The sequence below is a fragment of the Drosophila biarmipes genome, chromosome 2L (genome assembly GCF_025231255.1).
Source record: "Drosophila biarmipes strain raj3 chromosome 2L, RU_DBia_V1.1, whole genome shotgun sequence".
Lineage (NCBI taxonomy): Eukaryota > Metazoa > Arthropoda > Insecta > Diptera > Drosophilidae > Drosophila > Drosophila biarmipes.
Window position 1 is genome coordinate 19,742,349 of NC_066612.1, and position 23,389 is coordinate 19,765,737.

Genomic DNA, 23,389 nt, shown 5'->3' on the forward strand with positions numbered 1-23,389 from the left:
TGGGGTCGTCGCATAAGAGAGTTGTTCACAACTTGTTCATACGCCGAAACCCTTTTTCAATTATTTCGCTTCAATGAATTTTTTGCAATATTTCTGTTTAACTGTCACACGCTCTCCCACATTTTCGCCTTTTATCTGGCCCTAACAATTGTTTTTTTCACACCTGTTTCTGTGGGTAACCTCCTTTGGGTCTAGCCCAGACTCAAGCCCTTGGATTTGGCTTTATTGGATTTCCAGGTTTAAGCCACTCGAAGCTGAAATTCATTTCGGGCCAAGGAAAGCCCTTTTCATTCTATTTTATGCTGTGTTGGCTCTGGCTATGTTTTTTGCGGGGGGCGAACCAGTGTAAAACGAGTTTCCTAATTAAGTTTGTAGAGCGGTCCAACTGAACCCTTTTTAAGTGCTTATGCCACACATACTTCATATAATTTAAGGCAAAGTTTTCCGCTTTTTATCGTGTCTGAGTGGTATTGGATAACTTTGGAAAACTTTTTAGTTTAATAAAAGCAGAAAGTGAATTATGAATTAAATTGTTTATAAGCCTTTCATTAGGAAAACAATGTCAGAGGACAGGCAGAGGAAAACCCTACGTTTTGTTGGCCTAGTAATTTTGTTTTTTTTTTTTAGCTTACCATAACCCTAATAAATATAAATTAGTTGGCTTTTAGGTAGATTTATTGCTCTCACAAATTGCTCTTACTTAACACTTTTTATGAAATCTATCGCTGCCTACAATAGCTATATTTTGTTTTACTCCAATCCTAAGTTCTGAAGTGCTGCGAAGGGGAGCTTCCTTGAAATTTCAAAGGAAGTGAAAATGACAGTCACCTGCAAACATGTTTATACACTGATAAATAACTTATTTGTCGAGGCACATATTGAGGTGGCTTCAGTGTCGCCTTCACTACTTGTCCTGGCAATCGGATTTGCTCCTCGAGCTCGCAGCCCACACACACGCAAGTCATTCGGGCGGAAATGCAAATCAGCTCACACATTACTGAGCACGCACACCGAGGCAGGGCGGCGATTTTGCTATGCCAACTACTGATCATTATAATTTGTAGAGGAGTGTGTGTTCGGTGCATGTGAATAAGTCCCGCCTTGGGCGACATTTCTTTTCGGGCAAATTAAAATTTACGAGGATTTGCATTTCAAATTTCTGCTTTGTCTTTGCCCGCCCTCCGCCTGGCTCGGCTTCTCGTCTTCGAAATTTGTCATTTGCTCGGAACACGCATAATCTAGAATAATGTGGCCCAGACAAAGGCGCATATATTTGCCTGTGATTTGTGCTCTGACAAATTCGGCTGACTACTCCAGCGCTTGCTCTACGCATATAATTTTTTGAATTGCACACATTTAAGCCTAATATGCCTTGACGAATCGCTATCATATTTTGCGGATGACGAAGGTTGATTTCGGGGTTCTATGCAAAGCAGAGGTCATGAATCATGAAATGCTAAATTAGGGGGTGCGTAAGGGTAGAATAGAACTTAAAGACACTTTTCGGATTGAATTGGAAGTGCCATTATTGTTCCGCAAATATGTTTGTCACATAACTCAGTGTTTGGTATCACCCACCTGCAACTTCGACCATTGTATGCGGCCAATGCATCGTGAAGAATTGCGCCAGGCCAGTTTGGCTCCATAAATTAGCTCGGTTTCGGTGAGCTGATAATGTCCAGTGGTCTCAATGCTCTGGCGCACCTGCTTCCACCGTGTTTCGTGGGCGGTAGATGATGAACTACATGCGAGATAGGAGATAAGATTAGACTCGGGAAGCAAATTTATTTTTAGCTAGGTGTTGGTTAGAAAAAGTTGTTGCGAGGGAAATTCTAAAATATTTTACAGGCCGCTTTAACGATAGACTTTGTAATAGTTTTTATTATAGGATCGATTCCACTTAGAAAATATTTTTTTTCAATTTTACTTAACAACATAAACATTTTTGATTTAATTTTCATGAAGATCTAAGTTTTTGCCTTGTAAATCATCGCAAAACACGCAAAACCCACCGCTTTATCGAGGTGAAATACTGCTCCAGGAAGTCCTTGGCGTGATCCATAACTAGATCTGGTTTTCGGGCCTCCACTGCCACGTTGCCTATGTTCATAATACTGCTCGTACAGGTGGCCTTCGAGCAGGAGAGTATCTGAAAGAACCAGACGAGACGCACACAAATAAGTTATCAAGCGGGATGAAAACAGTTTGTCCCATGTTTTGACAGCTTTAATTAGAGAAATGTAATTGCTCATTTTGGTAATTAAATTTTTATTGGCAATTGCCTTGCAGCAGCAGACGAGACTGGATGACAGCTAGAGAAAGCTAGAGAAAGCGAAAATAAGTACGGAACTGGTGACAGATGAGGGACAGATAGAGAGCAACAATGCTATGAAAATTAAATTGATAAAAATACCGAGGGAAAGCAAAGGTCCTTCGCAAAGTGACTTTCCCCCGGATTCAGTGAAAACGTTTAAAAAGCATTTCACTGTCAATTGCGGATGCCCTGCCCCCCGGGCCCTTCCTGTGCGCGCTTTTCCCCGACTTAAGCCCGCTTCTTGGCTCGCTTTTATGATGCGTGTCGTTGTAAATTCCATTTGCACCGCCCCAGCCCACCTAGGATTCTTGCCTGCAGAGTGTTTTCCTTACCTTTCTCCTCGGTTTATTTTCCCGACGGTTTAATTTACTCAACGTCCCGACTGCCGACTGTCTATTGCTCCTGCAGCCGCCGCAATCCGCCAAGACACCCGCGGTCATAATTAGTTTGTTTTTCCAGGCAGTTGAGCTCTCGAATTGGCTTCGCAGAGTGTGGCGTAAAAACTGCTCAAGTGTCGGAAGTGTCTAACTAAAAAATTTCATGCGACGATGCTCGCTACAATTATGTCACTCATACGCAGTGTGGGCCGCGTGGAGAGCAGCTTGTTGAAGCAGCTCCTTGTGCTCCTGCAGCCGCCGCAATCCGGCCAAGACACCCGCGGCCATAATTATTTTGTTTTTCAAGGCAGTTGAGCTCTCGAATTGGCTTCGCAGGGTGCGGTATGAACATTGCTCAAGGGTCGCAAGTGTCTAACTAACTCACTCATACGCAGTGTGTGCCGCGTGAAGAGCAGCTCGTTGAAGCTCCCTTTATGGGCATATTAAGTGGGTAAGAATGTCGAAAGGAGGAATTATCTGTTGAAGTAAACTAGCGAATCAGGGTATTAAATTGTGCGATGGGCGCGGATAAACTAAGCGGGTTAAGGGCCTCAGTAGCCGACTTTCCTGTTAAAAAGTCAATTTAAAATGAAACCCTCGTGGAATAATGTGCCGTACCGAAATGTGTTAGAACCTGCGGAACGATTGTTTCTTTATGACACTGACTCTTATATCCTAACTGTGGCGTTCCATAAGCTAACTTTATTAGAACTTATTTTTCTAAGGCATTTAGGGCTAATAGGGAAAGATATTTAATTATTTAGTATATTTATTTAAGGAAGTTCTGATTTGTTGTACTGGTTCGTTTCGAGTTGTTTCAACTTCAAACATCATATATATGGCAATATTTAAGCCAGTAAAGGAACAAAAACTGAACTATTTTTAACTAGACCACACTTCCTTGTTAAAATTAAATACCTTTCCAACACCACGACCTGTAGACCTGCCATTCGTTGCGGTAATAAAAGTGGTAATGCTAGTAAAAGTGGTGGGGCAATAAAAGTTGGAAAAGCAATACCAGTCAAAGTATCACATTTGCCAACAGGCCGAGGGGAGAGCCAAAGGATTATTTTCGGTTCGGACCCTCTAGAAGCCAGGAGGCACTTCAATGTTGAGCCGAGATTGCCGGAAAGTCACATTAATTTAGGAACCCTCCTCCTCCCCTCGACCGCCCCTACTTCAGCCACAATAAAGTGCAGTTGGAACTTAAAGCCAAACCACATACTTTGCTTTGTATGCACATGGCAAAAATGCAGTTCCTCCTGCATTTCCCTGCTCCCGCCGCATAAACTTTGCCAATTTTCACTCAGCTGCGCAAGACAAATTTATGCACAATGCAAACAGCAGCCGAGCCAAGGAACCAAACGCAAAACAGCCAAACTCGAGCGACACATGATGAAAACTCGTTAGTTAGCTACAGGGAGGAGTTATTATTCTAATAAGCCGGAATCAGACGCGGAATGCTCGTGGCTTGTTGGGGGAAATATTATTTTCCGCGGGCGAGGAGCTCATAAGGATTTTCCTTTTCACTTTCACTGGCAGCGGAGCAAATGAATTTTTTGCTGCCAGGGTAGGAATGCAAATAATTGCCAGCGCGGGACTGGTTAGCACTCAAAGTTGTCCAAAATTGTTTTATGTAAATATAAACAGGAGCGGGTGGGGCATTCGCAGCGGATGCGGAAATTGTTGCAGCTGCCGAAATAAATACGAAAGAAACGGGCGGGCATTTCCCGCCTGCCCACACACACCAGCCAAGGAGCTTAAAGTTTGGCGTGTAAGTTTGGTTTTCCTCGAGCCACGTGCCGCCCAACTCCAGCGGGCGGTGGGTGGCATCCCCCCGGCGAATGCACTTCCCCTTTCCCCGGAAAATTTGCTCTTTTTTCTGCCTCCCCCAGAGTTTGCAGCGGAATTATGCCCTTCTGCGGAAAGTGAAAAAAGTGCTGCCGGTCTCGCCCTGGGATCTGCTCTCTCAGACAACAACGAACTAAAAATGCCCTTGGATTCATTGCAATGAATTGTTGAATAAAGAGAAATATTAAATTTGAGGAAAATTTATAAAAGCTAAGATCCTCCAAATAAATTGTTTAAACTACACATTGAAATTATAAGGTAAAGCCTTTTGGAAAGTGTTAAATATTTTTTTATCACTTGCATAATTCTTTAAAGCCAATTATAAATGTTTAGATTAAATTGTATATACAATGGAAATTATTATTTCACTCTTGTTTATTATTTCACACTTGTTCAGTCTTTCAATTGAAAATCAGCATATGGATTTTAAATAATTGAAAGACCTCACAAATATACGCTCTAAAAATTATTTTTAGCAGCCATTGAAGCTTTTATTTAAGATGTCAACAGAAAAGTTATCCAAACTGCAATCAATAAAAAAGTTATTGGCGACATGAGCTTGACAAGTGCTCTTGCCGAAGCATCCTTAAGAACATTTTCCAGCCAATTGAATTTCCGGGCAACCATTTGGCATAAGTTTGCCAAGACGCCAGTTTTCTTCCGCAGCAGAGGCGCACCCTTGGAGGAATTCAAATATTAACTGCATTCCGTGGCAGTTAAGTTTGTTTTGCCGCTTTCGCCTCACCTTTTGGCAATGAAATTGCAATTGCAGGGCAACTGGCACACAAATTAAACGAAAGTGCTGGCTGTGGTAATGAAAAATGCAGGGAAAACATTTGTTCACAGTTCGGTAGTCGAGTGCATGATACAAATAGGGCTGGGTAAATAATAAACTTATTCATAGGCAACAGAATAAGGAGAAGCCAACGCCAGGACACGGCTTAATCCTCGCACGAGCTTAATCCACAACTCTGCGGCAGTAAAGTTTTATTAACTCTAAAGGAGTGAGGACCCATTCCACATGCTCAAGCTTCTAAATCCCGAGCGTTTAAGGCCCCGGTGTAAACTTAATGGTTGCAACTTCAATTGCCGGTCCATCGTTTAAGCACTGCTTCGTTATAATTACCTGAGAGTCGGAAAAGCGAGTCGTTGGGAGCAATTTGCATGTTGTTGGAGTGCTTAAAAAATGGCACGCTGGCACATATAAATTCTTGCATTGCATAATTTTGCGCACATTAAAACGGGGCGGCGAAGGGGAAATGAAATTTGATTGTGAAAAGGATTCGCAGCGCCACTTCCGTTGTTGGCGTTGATGCTGACTTAATTAGCATAGAAAGTGCGGCTGCAGCTCGGGGGCTCCGGAGCTGCCCCTGCAACAGCAACCAGCCTCTGGACTGTTGGGGTGCAGGGCTAATTGGGGTTAGGTGTCGCAACTTTAAGGCGACTTCTGACACCGCCAAGTTGCCACTTCGCTTAAGCAATTTGCACTTGCCACGCCCCAGTCGGCTTAATGAGGTTCGAACCAACTGCTGAATCAGTTTTGGCCAACTGAGAAGTAGGTGTGCAAATTAAATTATGCAGATTGCGGTGGCAAGCCCGCTGGCAGGCATCCAAGACATTTGCTAATGAGCATGGCGAAATTTTTTGATAACAACATTTGATAAACAACATTTGTGCAGAATATTCCTTAAATAAAGCGCGATGTGTCTCACTTAGCTACATAGTAAAGAAACAGCTCTCATCATTAATTATTTGAAACTAGAAGAACAGAAAACTTTTCCAACTAAATTGTGTCGCCCCTAATAGCTCAACATTTTCCAAAAAAAGAGTCCCATTCACCACGTTAGCCCAAAAATAGTATATAATTTAACACCCACAGAGCAGAAAAAACGTGGAAAAATGAGGCAACTTCAGGCCACTTTATTACGATGGGGAAAGTTTTGCGGGCCGACAAAAAATAGAGCAGCCGGTCCTTTACTTAATCCGCCTGCCAGCCTTCGCACGCACCCGCCTAACTTTTGCATAACAAAACTGCTGTAAAGCGCTCCAATTGCAGACGGGCAAACAAACAGGCATGCATGATGCACACCCACAGTCGCAGGAACAGGATCTGGAGCAAAAAACAACCAAGGGGAGCGGCAGTCACACAAACAATTACACGACAGGCTTACAGCGTCATGAGTATTAAGTAACCCCTGCAAGTATGCAGCGTTTCTTGCGCTGCTCCCAGGACTCACTTTTTACGCATTCCATTCCTGGCTCAAACTTTGCGCTCTTAGCCGGGGAGCGGGGACTGGGAATTGTTTTACTGCCCTTTTACGGCACTCTCGCTCGTGCATGGCCAAGTATCTTGCCTGGCCACGTGCAGTGGCTAATTATGGCCAAGACTTCCCACTCTCACGAACGTGACTCACCTCGCGGCCCTTGCAGTGCAGCGTGTCGTAGACCTCCGGCTTGCCCTCGATGTTCTTTAGTCTCATCGGCTTGCGCATCAGCAAGCTGCGTCCCTCGTCGTCCGGGTGCATAAAGCTGCAATTTAGAGAGATGATGGTGCTAAGGTGGGTGGCAATTGGGGACACTAACTGCTAAGCCAGCGAATCGGGGTCCTTGGAGCCCTAAGCCTCGCACATTTGCGGCTCGATTTGTCTAGTCGTTGCGGAAATTATTCACCTCCTTACACCGATTTGCAAAAAATGAATACTTAATTTAGAACAGTTGTAACAATTCGTGTTCCTATTAGCTGGTCTTCATTATTTTGTAAATGCACACTACACACTAGTAAAAAAAATTGATTCGCTGACACACTAAACTCTTAAAATTAAAAATGTACACTTACAAAATAATGAATTAAAATTGGTTCAAATAAATTGGTAAAATAAAATGCTTTATTAATCCCGTTGTCCTGTTCATGGTTCATTCCTAGGATTGCAAAGTTCTTGTAGAATATAAGTAATGAAGCTATTTTTAATCCCTCAGAACCAAAATCCACTTTAGACAACGTTCTTTGGAAGATTGAATGATGTGGCTGTGTTACAAACCGAATTTCCTGCCGGCATTTGCTATTTGCCGTCTAAAAAACTTGTCTGCTTCCTGGGCACAACTGCCTCTGCTGAATCCTGCCGCTATCCTTTGGTTACCCCGACAATTTATCAGGCACGCCAGCACCCTTTTCCCCCGAGATAAATGCAATCCTTACCTGCCGGCACGCGACCGATAATCCTGTGACAATTTTCTGGGCTGCTGTTGGGTTGAGAGTTCTCGCGAATTTTTCCCCGAGGCAGGGCCACTGCCCGAGGCAGGACCTCCTCCTCCACCCCCGCCGCCACTGCCAGTGCCATCCAGCTCGATCACGATGCTGGTGTTGGTGCCGCGCCGTTCGCGGATCGGAGGCGATGCTGTGGAGATGCTGGCTCGCTTGGAGTGCCTCAATGTCGTGCCACTTGAAGAGGCGGCGGCCCCTGCTCCTGCTCCTCCGAGGTGGTCCACGTCTCGGCTCGGCGAGGAGTCGCCGCCGCCATCTGGATTGCCGCTCAAGGGCCCATTGCCATTCACCGTGGGCGTTGTTTGAGCTTTGATTTTTCTGCTGTTTTGTTGCTGTGCGACACATGTGGCATTCTGTTGCTGCTGCTGTTGCTGCTGCGCATTTGCCGAACGCTTGATGGTCACGAAACGCAGGTTCTCAAATAACGATGTGAAATGCTGCGACATCTTGACCTGGGACTTGTAGCTCTCGTGCTCTCCGCTGATTGCTTGCCTCGTTGATTTAAAATGCAGCCAACAGGTGAACCACTGGCACAATTTATCCTCCAAGTTTTTGATTAAATTCTGGTGAAAACTTTCTGCGGTTCTCTTTTTCGGGCCACACTCAATTGGTTCACTGAGGATTGAAAAGTTTACACGAAGTTGTATTACTTGGGCTGGTCGGAATAGATTAAAGAACTTAAAAGTGCACAGGTAAAAAGAGCGCTTTTATGGACAACATTACAAACTACTGAATGTATTTTGAAATGTCTACTAATAATAACAAGTGTAAACAACAATACATACATAAATTGAGAAACTCGATTTCTTAGCTAACGATGTTTTGATAAAAATTAAACTATACTGTCTTTCACTGTAAGTGTTCACATGAATTATAAAAAAAATGTGACAAATTTTTATTGATCCGAGTATTGATTTTATCGAAATAATACAACTATAATAAAAAATAAAATATATAAATTAATATCTTCCTCTCCTCTTGTAAATTTTTAATTATACCAAATTTTGTTTATCTATAAATAAAATATATTGTATCTATGGAAAGTATATAATTTTTACAATATTTTTCTGCATATTTACTCTCATGCTGTGACTTCTACCTCTCCCATTCATACTTTCGTAAATATTGAATTATACCAAATATAAATAAAATGTATTGAATCTTTGTTTACATTATTTTCTGCACAGCTATTCTCGTGCTGTGACTTCTTGGCTAAGCACTACCTTTGGCTTAAGGCCCTGCCATCGAGTGTCATCAGACATCTTGATGTTGTGCAGCTTTTCTGCCGCTTCATTTCCACTCAAAATGCCCGAGAGCAAGGAAAGGACACGATAAAAGGACAAAGGCTGGCTTTTTGCTACAAAAATAGGCTTATGCACTCGAAGCCAGCCGGGCAGCTAATTGATTGATTGATTAGGCACAGCAAAGGAAATGAAAGCACATCTGTAAATGCCACCATGGGAAAATAACACCCGATATTTGCGGCCATTATTTTGATTTGCCAAGCAATTTCCAAAGCCGCCATTAAACAAACAGCAAAAACAAGAGCAAACCAACAATGAGCGAGTAATTAGAAAGCGATAGCATTTCATTGGACATTCTGTGTGACTGAGTGTGGGGTCCCATCAAAGCGAATGATTCGGCATTTGATTTCGGATTTTTATGTGCGTGGGTGCTCATTGAACTGGGATGAACTGGGATGGGCTCTCCGGGCAGTGGTGGGCGTGCTCCCATGTCAGATGCAGCCACGATGGGACCTGAATCGATGACAGCGGCTCATCATTGTCGGACTTTGTTTGGGAGGGGACTACAAAAAAACAAAAGCACCTGTCCATTACCCGTGCTCAAAAAGATATTTTCCACAGGATTTCAAAAAGGTTAATTTTAAAAGGTAGGAGGCCTAACATTTTAGAGGTCTTATCGCTTTATACTTGAAATTTATAAATTAGTTAGATTTGGAGGAACTTTTCCTGGAGCAGTACAAATAATTCACAATAAATAAACGCTTTTGTCATTGAATTATTATCAAATCCTTTGTAATTCTTGACTAAGTACGATTCTTGAAAATGCTTTTCACAAAAACAATTTAGAAATTTTGTGTAAAATTTACATTCTGGCAGTAGCTTTTTACAAGTTGAAAGCTGGTGCGTCATCTTCAGAACTTGCTCTTTTTTCGAGCGCTTAGAGGCCAGACAACTGCTGCCTAACAAATGAACGAGCCGCTGGTGGAAATGGTTTCTTTTCCGAAGAAAAAAAGGAAACAGCATCTGGTGCAGAAAAACAGCGTGAAAATTGGCTGAAGAATGAATGATTAAACCCTTTCGGAAGACAACTGGCAGGGCAAGAGCCAAGGTAAGGGTTCAGCAGATGTTGTCTGTAACTTTTCCAACTCGAATCAGATGCCACCTCAACTCGGTTAAGCGGGGTGTATAAATAGCCGCGCTCACGGCTCACCCACCAAATTAAAGGTAAACTAATTGAATTTTCATAGAGCGGCAAGGACTTCGTCGCCTTTTGATTAAGAAAATTTATTATGAAGCGGAGCGCGGAGGCGTCTGGTTTTGTGGCTTGCAGCAGCAAATTGCCATAAAGATGCTTTTAATTGCTACAAATGTTCTTCATTGCCGGGAAAACCAGAGTCTGCTTTTCATTTCCGCTTGCTTTTCCTCGTTCCCTGCTCAATCAGCCCAGGGGCAAATAGAACTACTTGAAATTCTCTGGAGTATTTGAGACAGTGCCTCGAGTTATAGGTAGTGGCGGCGATTTGTTGTTTGTCGGCCTCTGTTGGTTTGAAATCTAATGAGCTGAGTGGAATTTTAGTTCTGTAACGCCGCAATCCGGAAAGTGAAAAGTTCATATCGAGTGATTGAGTAGCAGCTTAGCTTAGGCCGTTGATATTTATAATGAAGAACGGGGATAATTATTTAAATATATACTTGCTATCAAAAATCAACTTGTAAAATTGAAGAATTTATAGAACATTTTCTAATATTTAAAAAAAATTTTCGCCCCCTTGGCCACCCAAGAACAATTTGGAATTACAAATTTCAATTTGTGATATTTGAAGGATGAGCCAAATCCTCGTTTTTATCATTTTTTTGTTGAACATTATTAATTAACAAAGTTATAAGGTTGTAAGCCGTTGAAACGTTATTTAAAAAAAAATCAAAATGTTCACAATTTCGAAATTCCCAAGAAGGACTTTATGCAAAAGATCCTCTTGGTGGGGGAATTCAATCACATTTGCCCGTCAGCAAAGGAAAATCTCGGCTTTCCTAGTCCCACAACACTTCACCACCTCCAGGACTTTTTCGAACCGTTTTAAATCCAATCAATTGCCTTAAAATAAACCCTTGAACAAAATCAAAAGCAAGCCGTAACGACGACGGCGCTGAATACTTTTCGTATTATCTCAAATGACAACACAGCCGCGTGAAGAAACGAAAACCAAAGGAAATCGTACAATTGGGGACAAAGGCAAGCAGTGGAAAACGAAAACACGGCTCCCCACAATGCAAAACAGTAAAAAACACAAAAAAGGAAACTGAAAACCAGCAAATCTGTTAAGAAAAACCATTTAAATGGGCGACAGCAAAGCCAGGACAATGCGAGTGTGGCTTCCCACCCGCACAGGTGCTAAGGAGGATTCACCCAAGCCCTAGACTTGTGGTCAAGTGCGGGCCACGACGGAATAGAGCATCTTAGGGGACAATAATGAAAACGTGAGGGCAATAATTACAGCGTTTTTCCTTAATTGGCAGTAAAATTGGCTAAATTGGTATACCAATGGAGCTATTTCAGTAGGATGTGGAGTTTAAAATGATATTGACCTTCAAGGGAAATTAGCTTTTTACGAATTCTTTGGCAACAGGCAGTTAAACTTCACTCTCTTTGTATCTTTAAAAGAAAATTCAGTTCAGCACATTTAATAGGCTCCAACATGACTAACCTTTTATGTTACCACCAATTTTTGGATTCGATTTGGCTTACACTCCTTTAAATTGAGTTTTTCAAATTGATTCGTTGGAAAAATAGCATGCGCTCATTGGTCAACATTTATTTTATGCTAATGCAAAATATCCCAAACTCAGCTGAGCTCCAGATACCGTGTTACATTTATGATATGACTGAAGGCCCTTCGGTAAATAGCACATCATTTTTGGAGATTCCCGCAAAGTGAAGAAAATCCTTTGGCCATCCCTCGGTTTGCTCGGGAAAAGGTAAACAAGTTTTATTCCCCACAACGCTGACTAACAGGCTTTGGATTAACATATGAAAGGGATAGCCATGTGAGGGATTTTATGCCTTTGAAAGGGATTGCCACGGAGCGGATCCAAGTGCGCCCACGTCCTTAAGCAACTGTGCAAGAGGATGAAATATTCACACATAATGTTGCAAAATTTATACTCCTGTCGTCCTTTGTAATGTCAGCCCCAGCTGCGGTTCGCCTTTTGATAGTCAATATTGAATATTTATTTATTGTTATTTGAAAACATGCCGAACACGGCAGAATATGTGTATTTTAATGTGTTTCACTTCGGCGAGGTATGAGGAATGGAGGTTCATTTGAAAGGTTGTTTGAACAACGACTTAGTTATGCATTAGGCATGTGAAAGAGTGCAGCCGCTGAATAACAAATTACATTACCAAAGCGGAGAAGCTTCAATTTGAAATATTATTTCTGATGTTAAAAAATGAGATATTTGTTTGCAAGAGGTCAGCACTAGCAAAAAACAGTGCTAGAAAGCATTGTGTAGCATTCCCGGAATTATTCGTATCGCTGGCTTTCAATAGGGAATCCTATGCAACTATGCAAAATACAATGGCCTGCCGAACGAACATCAGCCACATTATAATTTTCCTAATAATAAAATGGGGAAACTGGCGGCGCGTGGATGGCACAGGAAAGACTTGTCAGCCTTTTGACATCGGCAGCTGCGACGGCACAGGAAGTTGGCCCTTTGCCTCCCCTAAAAAGTTTGCTTGGCACTCAATTTTATGTTATTTTTTACTGCTAATTGTTTTTCAATTTATGTTGGAAATTTTGTTATGAACGTATTTTGTAGATTACACGCTAAGGAGTTAATTTCCCATCTTTGACAGCCTTAATTACTTAATGGGGTATCTAAATTCTGAATTCAGCCTTAACTCTTTCGGCCTTTGAGGGTATTTATTAAAGATTAATTTCCACTAATTATTTTGCACTTTACGAAAACGCACCGGCTTGTGTTTCCTTTTTCCCACTTTCAAGTGATTTATCTAATTGCCAGATTATTCCATTTTAGAGTCCTCATGACATTAATCAAATCTTGAATTAGAGTGATTATTGTGGTTCAGCAGTAAGTCAATCAGTTCCTGGTTGGCATTGTGTTCATTTTAAAGTGATTATCGTGACACTTATAATAAATCAACAAGATTTATTGTCTCACAATTATACAAATTAGCTGATTTATTTGGAGCAGTGTGAGGTACTTAGACGGTTAGGATTTAAAAAACTGAATTCGGTGTCCACTAACTTGTTCTTGACTTGAATTTAAATAAGGAATATGATCAAACTTTTTCAATTGTTAAGGGTTTTATCTTTGTCCTACCATTAAGTCTGGTAAGTAAGATTTTGTTCGGTATGGTGATGATTTTTTTTAAGACGAATTATAATTTTTTTTCGTTTTTATGCATATAAGCTTATAATATTACCAGAAAAAATAAAATTATCTTATTATTCTCTTAATTTATTTGCCATAATTTTTTTAAAAACCTCCACATCTGCCTAGTTTGTTTTGTTAAATTCAAACTACAAATATTTTTATTAAAAAAAACACAAACAAGCTATACGAATTTGGTCCGTTCAAATTTAACAACCACTCTTCAAAAACAATATATATATGTAGGAAATATATGTCAGAAACATCCTCATTTTTGATATTTGAAAAATTTGATTTTGAAAAAGTGTCACCCAAAAAACAAATCGTTCGTCACACTGGGTTATAATTAATGCTCAAATACAATTTAGCTAGGGCAAAGTTCGCTTATTCACAATGTTAAAAATAAAAACAAATGGCTAACTAAAATTGTTTTTCCTATAAGCAATTTCTTTTTTATTAATAACTACGCTTTATATCTTTTTATAAAAGCTGAAATTTTAAAAATAGTTTCATTGCTAGAGGGTTTCGCCAAAATGTTGTTGACTTATTTGCTTTGCAAAACTTTAAAAGTTTAACCAATATCTTCATTTTTCAACTGCGAAATATATAGATAAGTTTTTTTTTTTAATTTAGTTATGACCCAAAATGTTACTTTTGGTTCAAAATTTCATAAATTAATTTTCTAAACCCAATATTGTAGAAGTTAAATGCTTGACCAAACATTACGTTACTTGAAATAGATAAAAACTAATATTTGGTGTTAGAGGTATTAATAAATAATATTAATGAATATCAGTCTAACAAATTTTTAGTTTATATTTATCTTTTACCTCTGAAAACACTGCTAATTTTATTGATCTTCAATTTTTCACACACCTTTATAAATTTAACATTAAAGAAAAAATATTTTCACCTACTCTTCATTGAACCACTGCATCAAAAGGTTTTAAGGTCTCTTTTGAATTTCTAGCATCCTTTGATTTTCTTAGTTCGGTCCTTGTAATTTAAGTTTTAAGCGCGATCCAAAGAACTCGAACGCCGCGCGTTGACTGAAGCTAAGGCGCAACGCAGCATCCTTAAATAGCGGCTGAATCTCCGCCAGCATCCTTTGGGTCTTGCCGAAAGCTCGGCTCCCACGCTGCATCAAGCTCTGAATGGCGCGTGTCCTGGCTAAAGCTCGTGATTTTGGGTGCAACTTGAAGAGGAGGATGTTGTCAGGACGACCTTTGCTGAAAAGGGAAATTCACCAAAGAAAACACCAGTTGCTACGTTTTGTTTGTTTATTGTTAAAGCGGAATTGTAACTCTCACTTTTTATGCAAACGGGCTCCCAAGTTTTGCATAAATATTGGTAGAAGCATTTGAAATCTTGGATTTTTTCATCATTTTCCAACATTCAAAAAATTAAAAATAAATATAACAGGTAAACTTAGCCTATACCTACAATCCTAGTCTATTGTATAATTACTGTATAATAAAGAAGAGTTAGGTTTCTTGTGAAACTCCCCCTTAAAAAAGTATCCACTGAACATAGGATTATGACCAATTGCTTATGTGCTACCCCATATACTCAAAATTTGTATACAATCATTTTTAGTAAGACGAATTAAAATTGGAAGAGCTTACAAATGTCGAGAATATTTGATGACTTTTGACTGCCATTTCACCGATGATTAGTGGCGACGGGGAAGACCAGGTTGACTTTGCCATTTTCCGAAACGTTGACTTGAACATCCGAGAAACGTACATGCAGGCTCGTTCTTGTAGTTCTTGGTGGTGGATTGGATGGATGTATATATACAGGTATACAATAGAGAGACAGAACATTAGTATAATCCTTTGCAATAATTTAAATAAGACAACAATCACTAAGCCTAAACCTTAAAACTAGTTTAAAAATGAAGTGATCAGAGGGCGGTAAAATGAGTAAAATAATAACAACGAAACAAAGATGATCCCTCAGCGCCAAGCTTTTGGACTCTCGGATTTCGGCGATTGCATCTGTTTCTGTTTGTCTGCGTTTGTATAATTTCATGTTAGTTTTGCTAGAGTTCAAGTTTAGTAGAGTTGTTTTCAAGAGGTATGTACCCTCATTTGCAGTTGATTCACATCAGTTCTCAATTTCTTTATGTTCATTAGGGGTCACGCACTTTTGATTTTAGGATAATTTTGTAGAACTTAGGCGAGTTTGGGTAGATGATCTGGTTCGATCTTGGATTTTGTTGTTTTTAAAAAAGTAGAAAAAGTAATGCAGACCCACGTTGTTGGTATGAAAATGTTCCGAAAATTGTGACCTCAAAGGCAGTGAAGGAATAAGTCAATAAAACTTGAAAATATTCCTGAACCGCAGCCAACCGAATTATAATATAGATGTTTTCCGATTTTGCTGTTGTTAAAATCAGTATCCGTAGCCGCATCCATGACGTAAACGAAGATATTGTAGTAACTCCAGTGTTCGTAGTGAAATCTGTGATCCGCGGTATGGTATTATCGTCGATAGTTCAAGCCTTCTCAAATCCTTATGTATTCATCCATCGACTCCAGTGCCAGCCTCATACAGGCATTCCTTCAACTACATATAGCAGTAGTTTGAATTGCAGTTCAGAAATTAATGTAGAGCAGATTTATGTTTCCTGTGATGTTTGTTGTACGTTTTCTATTGATGAACTTTTTTCCTTCAAAGTATTTTACCCTACGAAGATGTGTAAATTTTAAAGGTCCTAAAAAAGCGAAGAAATCTCAGGCTCTCACTCAAAGAAAATTTAAAACTTGAGAAAGAGAGTAAAGAAGGTCCTAACTGCATAACGAAAGGGAATCGCGATCTACAAAATATGTACATAGTATGTTAAAGCGGGCCAGGGGAATTCCATCCAAAGTCCGACAAAGGACACTAAAATCCGAACGAATCGGAAATCAGGTACAAAATCGAATAGTGCTTCTCAGCAGGTAATCTGCCTTGTGTGAAAGTTGCCTCAAATGGCAATGGCAGCTGCGTTTTTACAATCGACTTGCGCTCCATTGGCAGCATACGGCAAACTGAAGGTGTCTAGCCATTCTTTGCATTTTTCAGAGCTCTCAAAGGCCAGAATATTGGTTATATAGTCAACACTAATGTTGGGACGATAGCTGAAAAAATCAATGTAAGTTACAATTATCAATAAATATTAATTCTTAGCTTACGATTTAATAATGACACGCAAAGCAGCCTTGCGCTCTCTCTCCAGGAACCACTCAATCATGTGACCGGACATAAGAGGCGCCGACTTATACAGGGAAAACAATTTGCAGTAGTTCCCCAGCGACCACGCAGAACGAAACTGTAGGGCGTGTGCGATGGCAGGATTCTCGCGTTGATCAGCCGTAATGGAACGCAGGACAGTGGTTATGTCTAAATGCCAAAATCAGTTAAATTTAAATCGAAAGCACTTTAGAAATAATAAACCTACCCAAGGTATTCTTTGTGAAAATATAGTAGAGTATGCGGTAAGCTGTAAATTCCAAGGCATTGGCACTCTTGCCCTCTATCTCCATGTACAGCATCTTCAGTTGGGTCTGGCATTGGTTGAACTCCTCGTGGTCACCCTTTTCCATTGCAATACGAGCGTGCGTCTCATACACCTCCACTGTAAACTGATCGCGAATACCCTGGACCTACAGAAAAAATAATGGTTAATGTCGTTATTTTTGTAACTTAAGAAATAGTCACTTACAGTCAGATCCTGCCTAATTGACTTCAGCTGATCACACGCATAGTGATAATCCTGATTAGCACGCCATTTTTCTTTTACATTAACCAGGGAATGGGTGAGCACTTCGACAGGTCGCACCTCCGACGGTGACGGCGCCTTGGTGAGGCGCAAAAACGATTTTTCTAGATCCCTACAAGTTCCTACAATATGCAAATCGAGAAGATCTAAGCCGCCAGCCGCGTCTGTGTCCTCGTAGAAGGCAGAACGATGGTGCTGCTGCTGCATCATTTTTTTCTTGTTCTTGGCCGTGGTGAGACCAAACGGTGAGCTTGCAATGGCGACGACAGATTTCTTGGCCGAGCTGGAGCCCTGCTGCGAAAATCGTGCCGCACGCTGTTGCAAGCGCGCTGTGTCATCATCAACAGCTCCGCCAACGGACGACTGGTTGGAGTAGAAGTGCGGCTTCTTTTTTGCCTGACCGAAGCCAGCGGCTGCTGCTGCAGCTGCCGCCGCGCGTTTGCCCTTCTTCATCAGCATTTTCTGCTGCTTCCGAGATAAGTTCGCGGTTAGTGGTATAAAATTCAGGGATTCGTTGGAGACCGATTTGCGGATAACCTTACGCGCCGGGGGACTGCTGGCATCGCTACTGCGGGAGCACGATCGGGAGCGGGAAGACCGCGAGCGGGAACGCGAACGGGAGCGCGATCGCGAGTACCGTTTTTTGCTCGAGTACTTCAACGAGTTTGACGATGACGGCGAGCTGAAAGGGGTAAATAAACTGGTTTAGGTTTCAAGTTCAATTCGACAAAGGGTGACCCCAAAACTCACCGCGAACGACTCCTGGAGTATCTCGATGACGAAGAGTGATGATGGGAACCGTAGCCGGACGACGACTTGTTAAACTGATTGACCTTCTGCTTGAACTGATTCACTATACCCGAGGAGGCCTTGTTTTGCGCCTTATCCGGCTCGCGGTCTCTCTCCCGCTCCCTCTCCTGCTCCAGCTTTTTCTGGAAGTAGTTGCTTCGCTGCGGCTGCGGGGGCGTCACATTGCTTAGCACCACATCGATGCCGTCCCGCTCGCTGTGCACCGTGGGCATGGGCTCGTTGTCCCAGTCCCGCGTCCACAGCTCATTGCGATTGGCTGCCGCAATAATCTTGCCCTTCAGGCATATGTCAATCTGATCCTTGTCGAGGTCTGTGTTGCACTTTGAGTAGCAACGGGCCACGTATTGATTGAGGGCGTCCGGCCAGGAATCGTTGGAGGCCATTTGAAAGCTGTTGGGTCGCTTAAATGTAGATGCTTGTGGTGGAGCGGAAGAAGCGGGGGAAGCGGTGTGTTGCTGCTGCTGCTGTTGTTGTTGATGATTTTGCTTTTGGGGATTCTCTGTGGGGGCCACTATGGCTAGTGGCAACGGTGGCGGTGGTTTGCTTAAATCCGGCGTAATCGGCACGCCCACATCGCTGGCGCTAATGATTGGCGGCGGTGGTGCTATGGGTGTTGTTTGGGCTTGATTGGTAAACGGATTGGTGTATGCCGATTGATCAAAGTTCTTGTTCTTGTTTCGCTTGCGCTTCTTGTTGTTGCTATTGCTGTTGTTGTTGATGTTGTTATTGTACATCTGCATGACCTGTTGCTGCTGCTGAAGTTGTTGCTGGTGCTGTTGCTGCTGTTGTTGAAGGGGATTGGGCGCTCCAGCCAAACGCTTTTGGTTTAAATTTAAATTGAAACGTATTCCCCCGAAATTCTTCTGCTGTTGCTGTTGTTGTTGCTGCTGCTTGTTTTGGGCCGCTGTTTGGCCAATTTTAGGCGGCGGAGGGGGTGGCGGTCCCGAAGGAAGGGGCGGTGGTACCGCCAGCGCATTGCTAAAGCCCGGCGGCGCATTCGACGCACTGACCGTCGAGGTTACCTGCTGTTGCTGCTGCTGCTGGTAGCGCATGTAGTACTGGTAGTACTGCTGATACTGCTGCTGGTAGGCGGCATTTTGGTTGGCGTACCAGGCGTAGTTGCTCCACTGCTGGCCGAGATTCCCGGCATTACCGCCCTGCTGCTGCTGTTGCTGCTGCTGCATCTCCTGCAGCTGCGGAATCAGGGGCGGCGGGGCACTCATGGCCTCCGACATGGTACTCCCTCTCACGATCTTTCGCTAAAGGTGGCCTTTGATTTTTTACCTGAACTTACCTTTGAATTTTGCTATTTCAGCCCCTGCTTTCGGAACAAAGGGAACAAAAATGTGGAAAATGTGGCGTTAGTATGGGTGTGTGTGTGCAATGGTATGTGACGCCATTTTTATTTCTTACCTACTTTGGCCTCCGAGAACTGCCACTTTTGACTTCAATTCGCGCGTCTCAAACGCCGTTTGCGCTGCAATAACTAAGTTAAACGGCCGGGCAATGCAAACAACTATCTGCAATTGCACGAAAGCACTCGGAATACGCCACTTTTTGCCTGATTTCAACACGATACTTTAACACGTCTGGACAGATGAACTATTTTTTTCTTATGAGGAAGAGAGACAGAAAAATCGATGACTAGGGAATTCGGTGTGACCATCGCTTGATGCGTCAAAAACCCACCTAACGAAGCGGTCACTCTGCAGCAGATGTTTGGGGTATTCCTCAACCCGCAAAATCTTTTAACTTTCTAAATATTTGAATTATTTGGCAGGAATCAAGGATAGGTTAAAACACATATTATAAAAAGCCAGACGTCATTTTTAAAATGTTAATATAAAATAAATAAAATAAATAGTACTGGCATTGGTACTTAAATTTCCTGCATAATTTTATTTATATTGCTCCCAAATCAAACAGCGAAAAATAAAGAATATAATCTTTACAAATTTTGTTTTTATATACTTCGGGTTCTTGATATATTTATTCTTATTTGAAATACACCCCGAAACAACTAAGAAACTACCTATATTATTTTCACATTTACATTAGGTTTAATATTGGTATACTTAACGGGTGGACGAAAGTCATTTCATCTGGATAAAAATTCCACCCACGCCTTGGAGAAGGTAATCCTGTTTTATAAGAGGAGAGGAACCACACGCCTTCACAAGCAATATAACCATTAATTTAAATGTAAATATGTATACTAATATCCTTCATTATAGATAGTTAGGTGGACTAACAAAGTCAGGGTTCGGTATAAGCCTTTTAGTAGTTTGTTCTAGCAGTGAAAGTCCCAGGAAACACCTATCCTATGAGCTCCACCAACAGGATCTACGCCATCAAAAGCCAGGTGATACATGACATCAATGTTTTCGCCGATTTTGGTTTGATAGACAAACCCTGTTCTTGAGTCCTCGCGCACCTTGGCCTTTAATAACGTTCCATTATGGAAGTCGTACTGAATGCCAAACGCAAACTGTTTGACATTTTCGGAACTATAGAGGTTCGACTTTAAAGCAAAGGCCCAGCTTTCGCCAATCCGCTGAAAGATCGAGCCTCGCAGGTCCTGGAAATTCTCGCTGAAAGTACAATTTTAGAAGAGTAGATTCTAAATTTACCCAAGATGAACCTACAGTTTCAGGCCCACTTCGGTCCTGTCATTGTTATAGCCCAGGCAAAGGGCGTGCTTATCGAATCCTTTATCATCCAGGTTGTAAGCTGCCCGATATCCCAGCAGCCAATGGTCGACTGGCGTAACAACGACGTAGCCCAATAAAAGGGGTTCCTTGTACAGGGGCAACACCAGTTCCACTTTCACAGGGTTGCGCTCAAAGCCACACTTCAGCTTGGTTTTAAAAGTTACTCTATAAAATCATTATAATTAACAAGGTAGAAGTCCCTTACAAAGTTTTATTTCAGTGGTGGAAGTCACTTTTAAAACTCATTTTTGGTTTTAAAAATTGTTTATATACAGCGTTCTATAGCCATTAAGTTGCTGGAACGACGTTAAAAAAATGTATATCTTATAACAATGCTGGTTACTATGTTTTATAAGGTATTACTTTAGCAAAGCGATCGCAAGCGAACTTACACGGGGGTTCATTAACAGCTTAGACCACATTATCGTTAAGGAATTCAGACAGTTAAGACTTTTAAGAAAACGTTTACCATTAACAAATAATTTGAAAGGTAAAGTCACACATTGCCCTCGAAAATACAAAATCCCAACATTAGGAACAGCTTACCCGTCTTTCGTGCCAATTGTCGACTTAAGAAGCCCGTACCACCGACTTTCAAAGTTCGTTCCATGCACTCCGATTTCCGATAAAACTTCATTGTTGGTGAACCAACCAAGGGATGTGTGGTATTTGTCAATTTCCTTGAACACCTCCATTCCCCCAAAGACGGAATCCATGGTGGGATATCCCTCGCCGAAGGTGCTCAGGTATAAGTCCGTGTCCGTCCTCGTGGTGCACTCCATTTTCCAGGCTCCGATTTTGAAACCGGTGATCAGAAGCTCCTTTGCCAAGGCGCCGACGTGGAAGTAGGAGGGCATTTCGCCCTCCCCCGGAGGATTCGGCATAATCTCCATTTCATCCTTCTTACTGGCTTCTGGAGGCTCTTCCTGACTAGCTGGCTCTTGCTCTTCTTTTGTATCCTCACCCTTGGGATATGTGGTAGGACGATTGCGCCTTTTGTTCCTACGAAACAGGCTGCGAAGCCTCTCCTTTGCTTTAGGCATTGATAAAACTTAAAAAATCGCAAAGATAAAGAAACAAATTTAAAATTTTGACGTAAAACGCTAGAATTTCTGACACTTCAACCAACAACCAATATTGAACTGAAAAGTAAGAAAAGTAGAGGGGTTTTAAATTTAAAAAAATGACATAAGTTTTAATCAAAACTAAACTAATTTATATTTCGGAATATATTTGTTAACTTTTAATCAGCCAAAAGACGGTCATTTACCGCCTACATATTGAAGTACCAAGAGGCGCCGAATTTATGCTTTCCATTGATGGGATCGTTTCCCTGAAAAGAAACGTGAAACAGGGCTTCAATGTCCTCACGAATTTTTCGCTGGTATATAAACCCAATGCGAGTATCCCCTCGCACTTTCGCCTTCAGCAAGGTGCCAGGCTCCAGCTCGTACTGGCCCCCAACGTGAACTCTCTTGGCATTCACGTTTCCGTAAAGGTCTGCCTTCAAGGCCAGGGCCCACTTTTCGCCAATGCGCTGGAAGATCGATCCTCGAATGGTCTCGAAGTTCTCACTGAAATATAGGCGTTTAGTTATGTAAAGACAACAAAGTCGGAGGTAACTTGCAGTTTTAGTCCCACTTCTGTGGAATTGTTGCTATAACCCACGCAAAAGGCATGCATGTCGAATTTTCTATCCTCCACATTGAGAACTGTGCGGTAACCCAACAGATAATTTTTAGCAGGCTCACCCAGAATGTAGCCCATGAAGAGGGGATCCTTGTAAATCGGAACATAGAGCTCTGCTTTCACGGGCTTGCGTTCGAAAGCACACTTCACCTTGCATTGGTACTCACATCTGTAAATATTTTAACATACGATATATTAAAGGCAAAGGAATCCCATGATGTTGGAATACAAAGCGTAGTTTCTGAACCCAGAACAAAACAATATCCAATAAGGTGTAAATCCAACATCCTGTGATTAATCTTCCACTCACCCGTTACTCGTGCTGAGCATAGACTTCAAGACGGCGGAACACGTCCCGCCGAGAGCTTCTCCACGGGCACCGATGTCGGACAGCAAGAATCCGTCCGTCAGCCAGGCAAGAGAAGCATGAAGGTTACCCTCCTCCTTGTAGGCCTCCAGTCCTCCGTAGACGGAGGTCCAGGTCGGATAGCCCTCGCCGAAGCTGCTGAGGAAGAAGTCCTTCTCGGTCTTCGAGGTGCTCTGCAGCTTCCAGAGGCCATTGGAGTATCCGTGAGTAAGGCACATCTTGGCCAGGAGGCCCACATGAAAGTAGGACGGCATCTCGCCCTCCATCGGCGGAGGCGGAAGGATCTCCACTCGATTCTCCTTCTTGGCTTCATCCTCATTGCTGGGGGCCTGTGCATCGCCCCCGCTGTTATCAGTGGAGTCCGGTTCGTTCTCCGATGCCAGACGTTTCCGTTTGTTCTTCCTGAACAAGTTTCGTATCCTGTATCTCATGGGCATGGTTCAACTGAAAATCATCCGACGTTGAAGTTTAGGATCTACTCGGAATTTGGGGGCCGAAGAAAGTCTGATAGTACGATCAAAGCGACTCGGATCAAATTTCAAAGTATTGATCATATTTTTATAATTTTAAATCTACTTTAATTTAGTGTTGAATAACTGA

The 23,389-nt window shown here is 42.0% G+C and overlaps 4 protein-coding genes across 6 annotated transcripts in view; all 4 read right to left on the reverse strand.

Moving 5' to 3' along the window:
* Positions 1 to 14,483, reverse strand: part of LOC108033902 (nitric oxide synthase) — a 35,946-nt gene extending 21,463 nt beyond the window's left edge. Inside the window, exons 1-5 of one of the 2 annotated variants that reach the window (XM_017108566.2) lie at positions 14,364 to 14,483; positions 7,739 to 8,419; positions 6,957 to 7,071; positions 2,013 to 2,149; positions 1,579 to 1,741 (exon numbers count right to left, since the gene is read on the reverse strand). In XM_017108566.2, coding sequence (XP_016964055.1) covers positions 1,579 to 1,741; positions 2,013 to 2,149; positions 6,957 to 7,071; positions 7,739 to 8,419; positions 14,364 to 14,383 — 1,116 coding nt within the window. In that variant the 5' untranslated portion in view covers positions 14,384 to 14,483. Of the gene's footprint in view, positions 1 to 1,578; positions 1,742 to 2,012; positions 2,150 to 6,956; positions 7,072 to 7,738; positions 8,420 to 14,276 lie in introns of both variants that reach the window. The other variant, XM_044094257.2, reaches the window with a different exon arrangement.
* A 229-nt stretch (positions 14,484 to 14,712) lies between these two features.
* Positions 14,713 to 19,645, reverse strand: LOC108033979 (leukocyte receptor cluster member 8 homolog). 2 transcript variants are annotated; one of them, XM_017108700.3, is made up of 6 exons: positions 19,436 to 19,645; positions 17,963 to 19,340; positions 17,156 to 17,894; positions 16,892 to 17,096; positions 16,626 to 16,833; positions 14,713 to 16,571 (listed from the first exon to the last, which is right to left on the reverse strand). In XM_017108700.3, the coding sequence occupies exons 2-6, from the start codon at positions 19,255 to 19,257 to the stop codon at positions 16,418 to 16,420; spliced, it is 2,601 nt and encodes an 866-aa protein (XP_016964189.1). In that variant the 5' UTR covers positions 19,258 to 19,340; positions 19,436 to 19,645; the 3' UTR covers positions 14,713 to 16,417. The 2 variants fall into 2 exon arrangements, with proteins under 2 accessions (XP_016964189.1, XP_016964190.1); XM_017108701.3 differs by having other exon boundaries at positions 17,963 to 19,343.
* Positions 19,646 to 20,217: 572 nt separating this feature from the next.
* On the reverse strand, positions 20,218 to 21,880 carry LOC108033462 (voltage-dependent anion-selective channel). The gene is made up of 3 exons (XM_017107798.3): positions 21,280 to 21,880; positions 20,668 to 20,898; positions 20,218 to 20,613 (listed from the first exon to the last, which is right to left on the reverse strand). Exons 1-3 carry the CDS (start codon positions 21,774 to 21,776, stop codon positions 20,313 to 20,315), a joined length of 1,029 nt encoding a protein of 342 aa, XP_016963287.1. The 5' UTR covers positions 21,777 to 21,880; the 3' UTR covers positions 20,218 to 20,312.
* A 42-nt stretch (positions 21,881 to 21,922) lies between these two features.
* Positions 21,923 to 23,329, reverse strand: LOC108033470 (voltage-dependent anion-selective channel). Its single transcript, XM_017107806.3, has 3 exons — positions 22,733 to 23,329; positions 22,361 to 22,591; positions 21,923 to 22,307 (listed from the first exon to the last, which is right to left on the reverse strand). Exons 1-3 carry the CDS (start codon positions 23,224 to 23,226, stop codon positions 22,007 to 22,009), a joined length of 1,026 nt encoding a protein of 341 aa, XP_016963295.1. The 5' UTR covers positions 23,227 to 23,329; the 3' UTR covers positions 21,923 to 22,006.
* Positions 23,330 to 23,389: the final 60 nt, after the last annotated feature.

What these genes read in the sequence shown, in the direction of transcription:
- LOC108033979 (XM_017108700.3), bottom strand. Translation starts at nt 19,257, where the DNA reads ATGTCGGAGGCCATGAGTGCCCCGCCGCCCCTGATTCCGCAGCTGCAG. An exon ending in CAATTAGGCAGGATCTGACT is followed by an intron (nt 17,097 to 17,155) that starts GTAAGTGACTAT and finishes TTTTTTCTGTAG; the next exon opens with GTCCAGGGTATTCGCGATCA. An exon ending in TTGCGTGTCATTATTAAATC is followed by an intron (nt 16,572 to 16,625) that starts GTAAGCTAAGAA and finishes TGATTTTTTCAG; the next exon opens with CTATCGTCCCAACATTAGTG.
- LOC108033462 (XM_017107798.3), bottom strand. Translation starts at nt 21,776, where the DNA reads ATGCCTAAAGCAAAGGAGAGGCTTCGCAGCCTGTTTCGTAGGAACAAA. An exon ending in ACAATTGGCACGAAAGACGG is followed by an intron (nt 20,899 to 21,279) that starts GTAAGCTGTTCC and finishes ATGATTTTATAG; the next exon opens with AGTAACTTTTAAAACCAAGC. An exon ending in ACCGAAGTGGGCCTGAAACT is followed by an intron (nt 20,614 to 20,667) that starts GTAGGTTCATCT and finishes TTGTACTTTCAG; the next exon opens with CGAGAATTTCCAGGACCTGC.
- LOC108033470 (XM_017107806.3), bottom strand. Translation starts at nt 23,226, where the DNA reads ATGCCCATGAGATACAGGATACGAAACTTGTTCAGGAAGAACAAACGG. An exon ending in ATGCTCAGCACGAGTAACGG is followed by an intron (nt 22,592 to 22,732) that starts GTGAGTGGAAGA and finishes AAATATTTACAG; the next exon opens with ATGTGAGTACCAATGCAAGG. An exon ending in ACAGAAGTGGGACTAAAACT is followed by an intron (nt 22,308 to 22,360) that starts GCAAGTTACCTC and finishes CCTATATTTCAG; the next exon opens with TGAGAACTTCGAGACCATTC.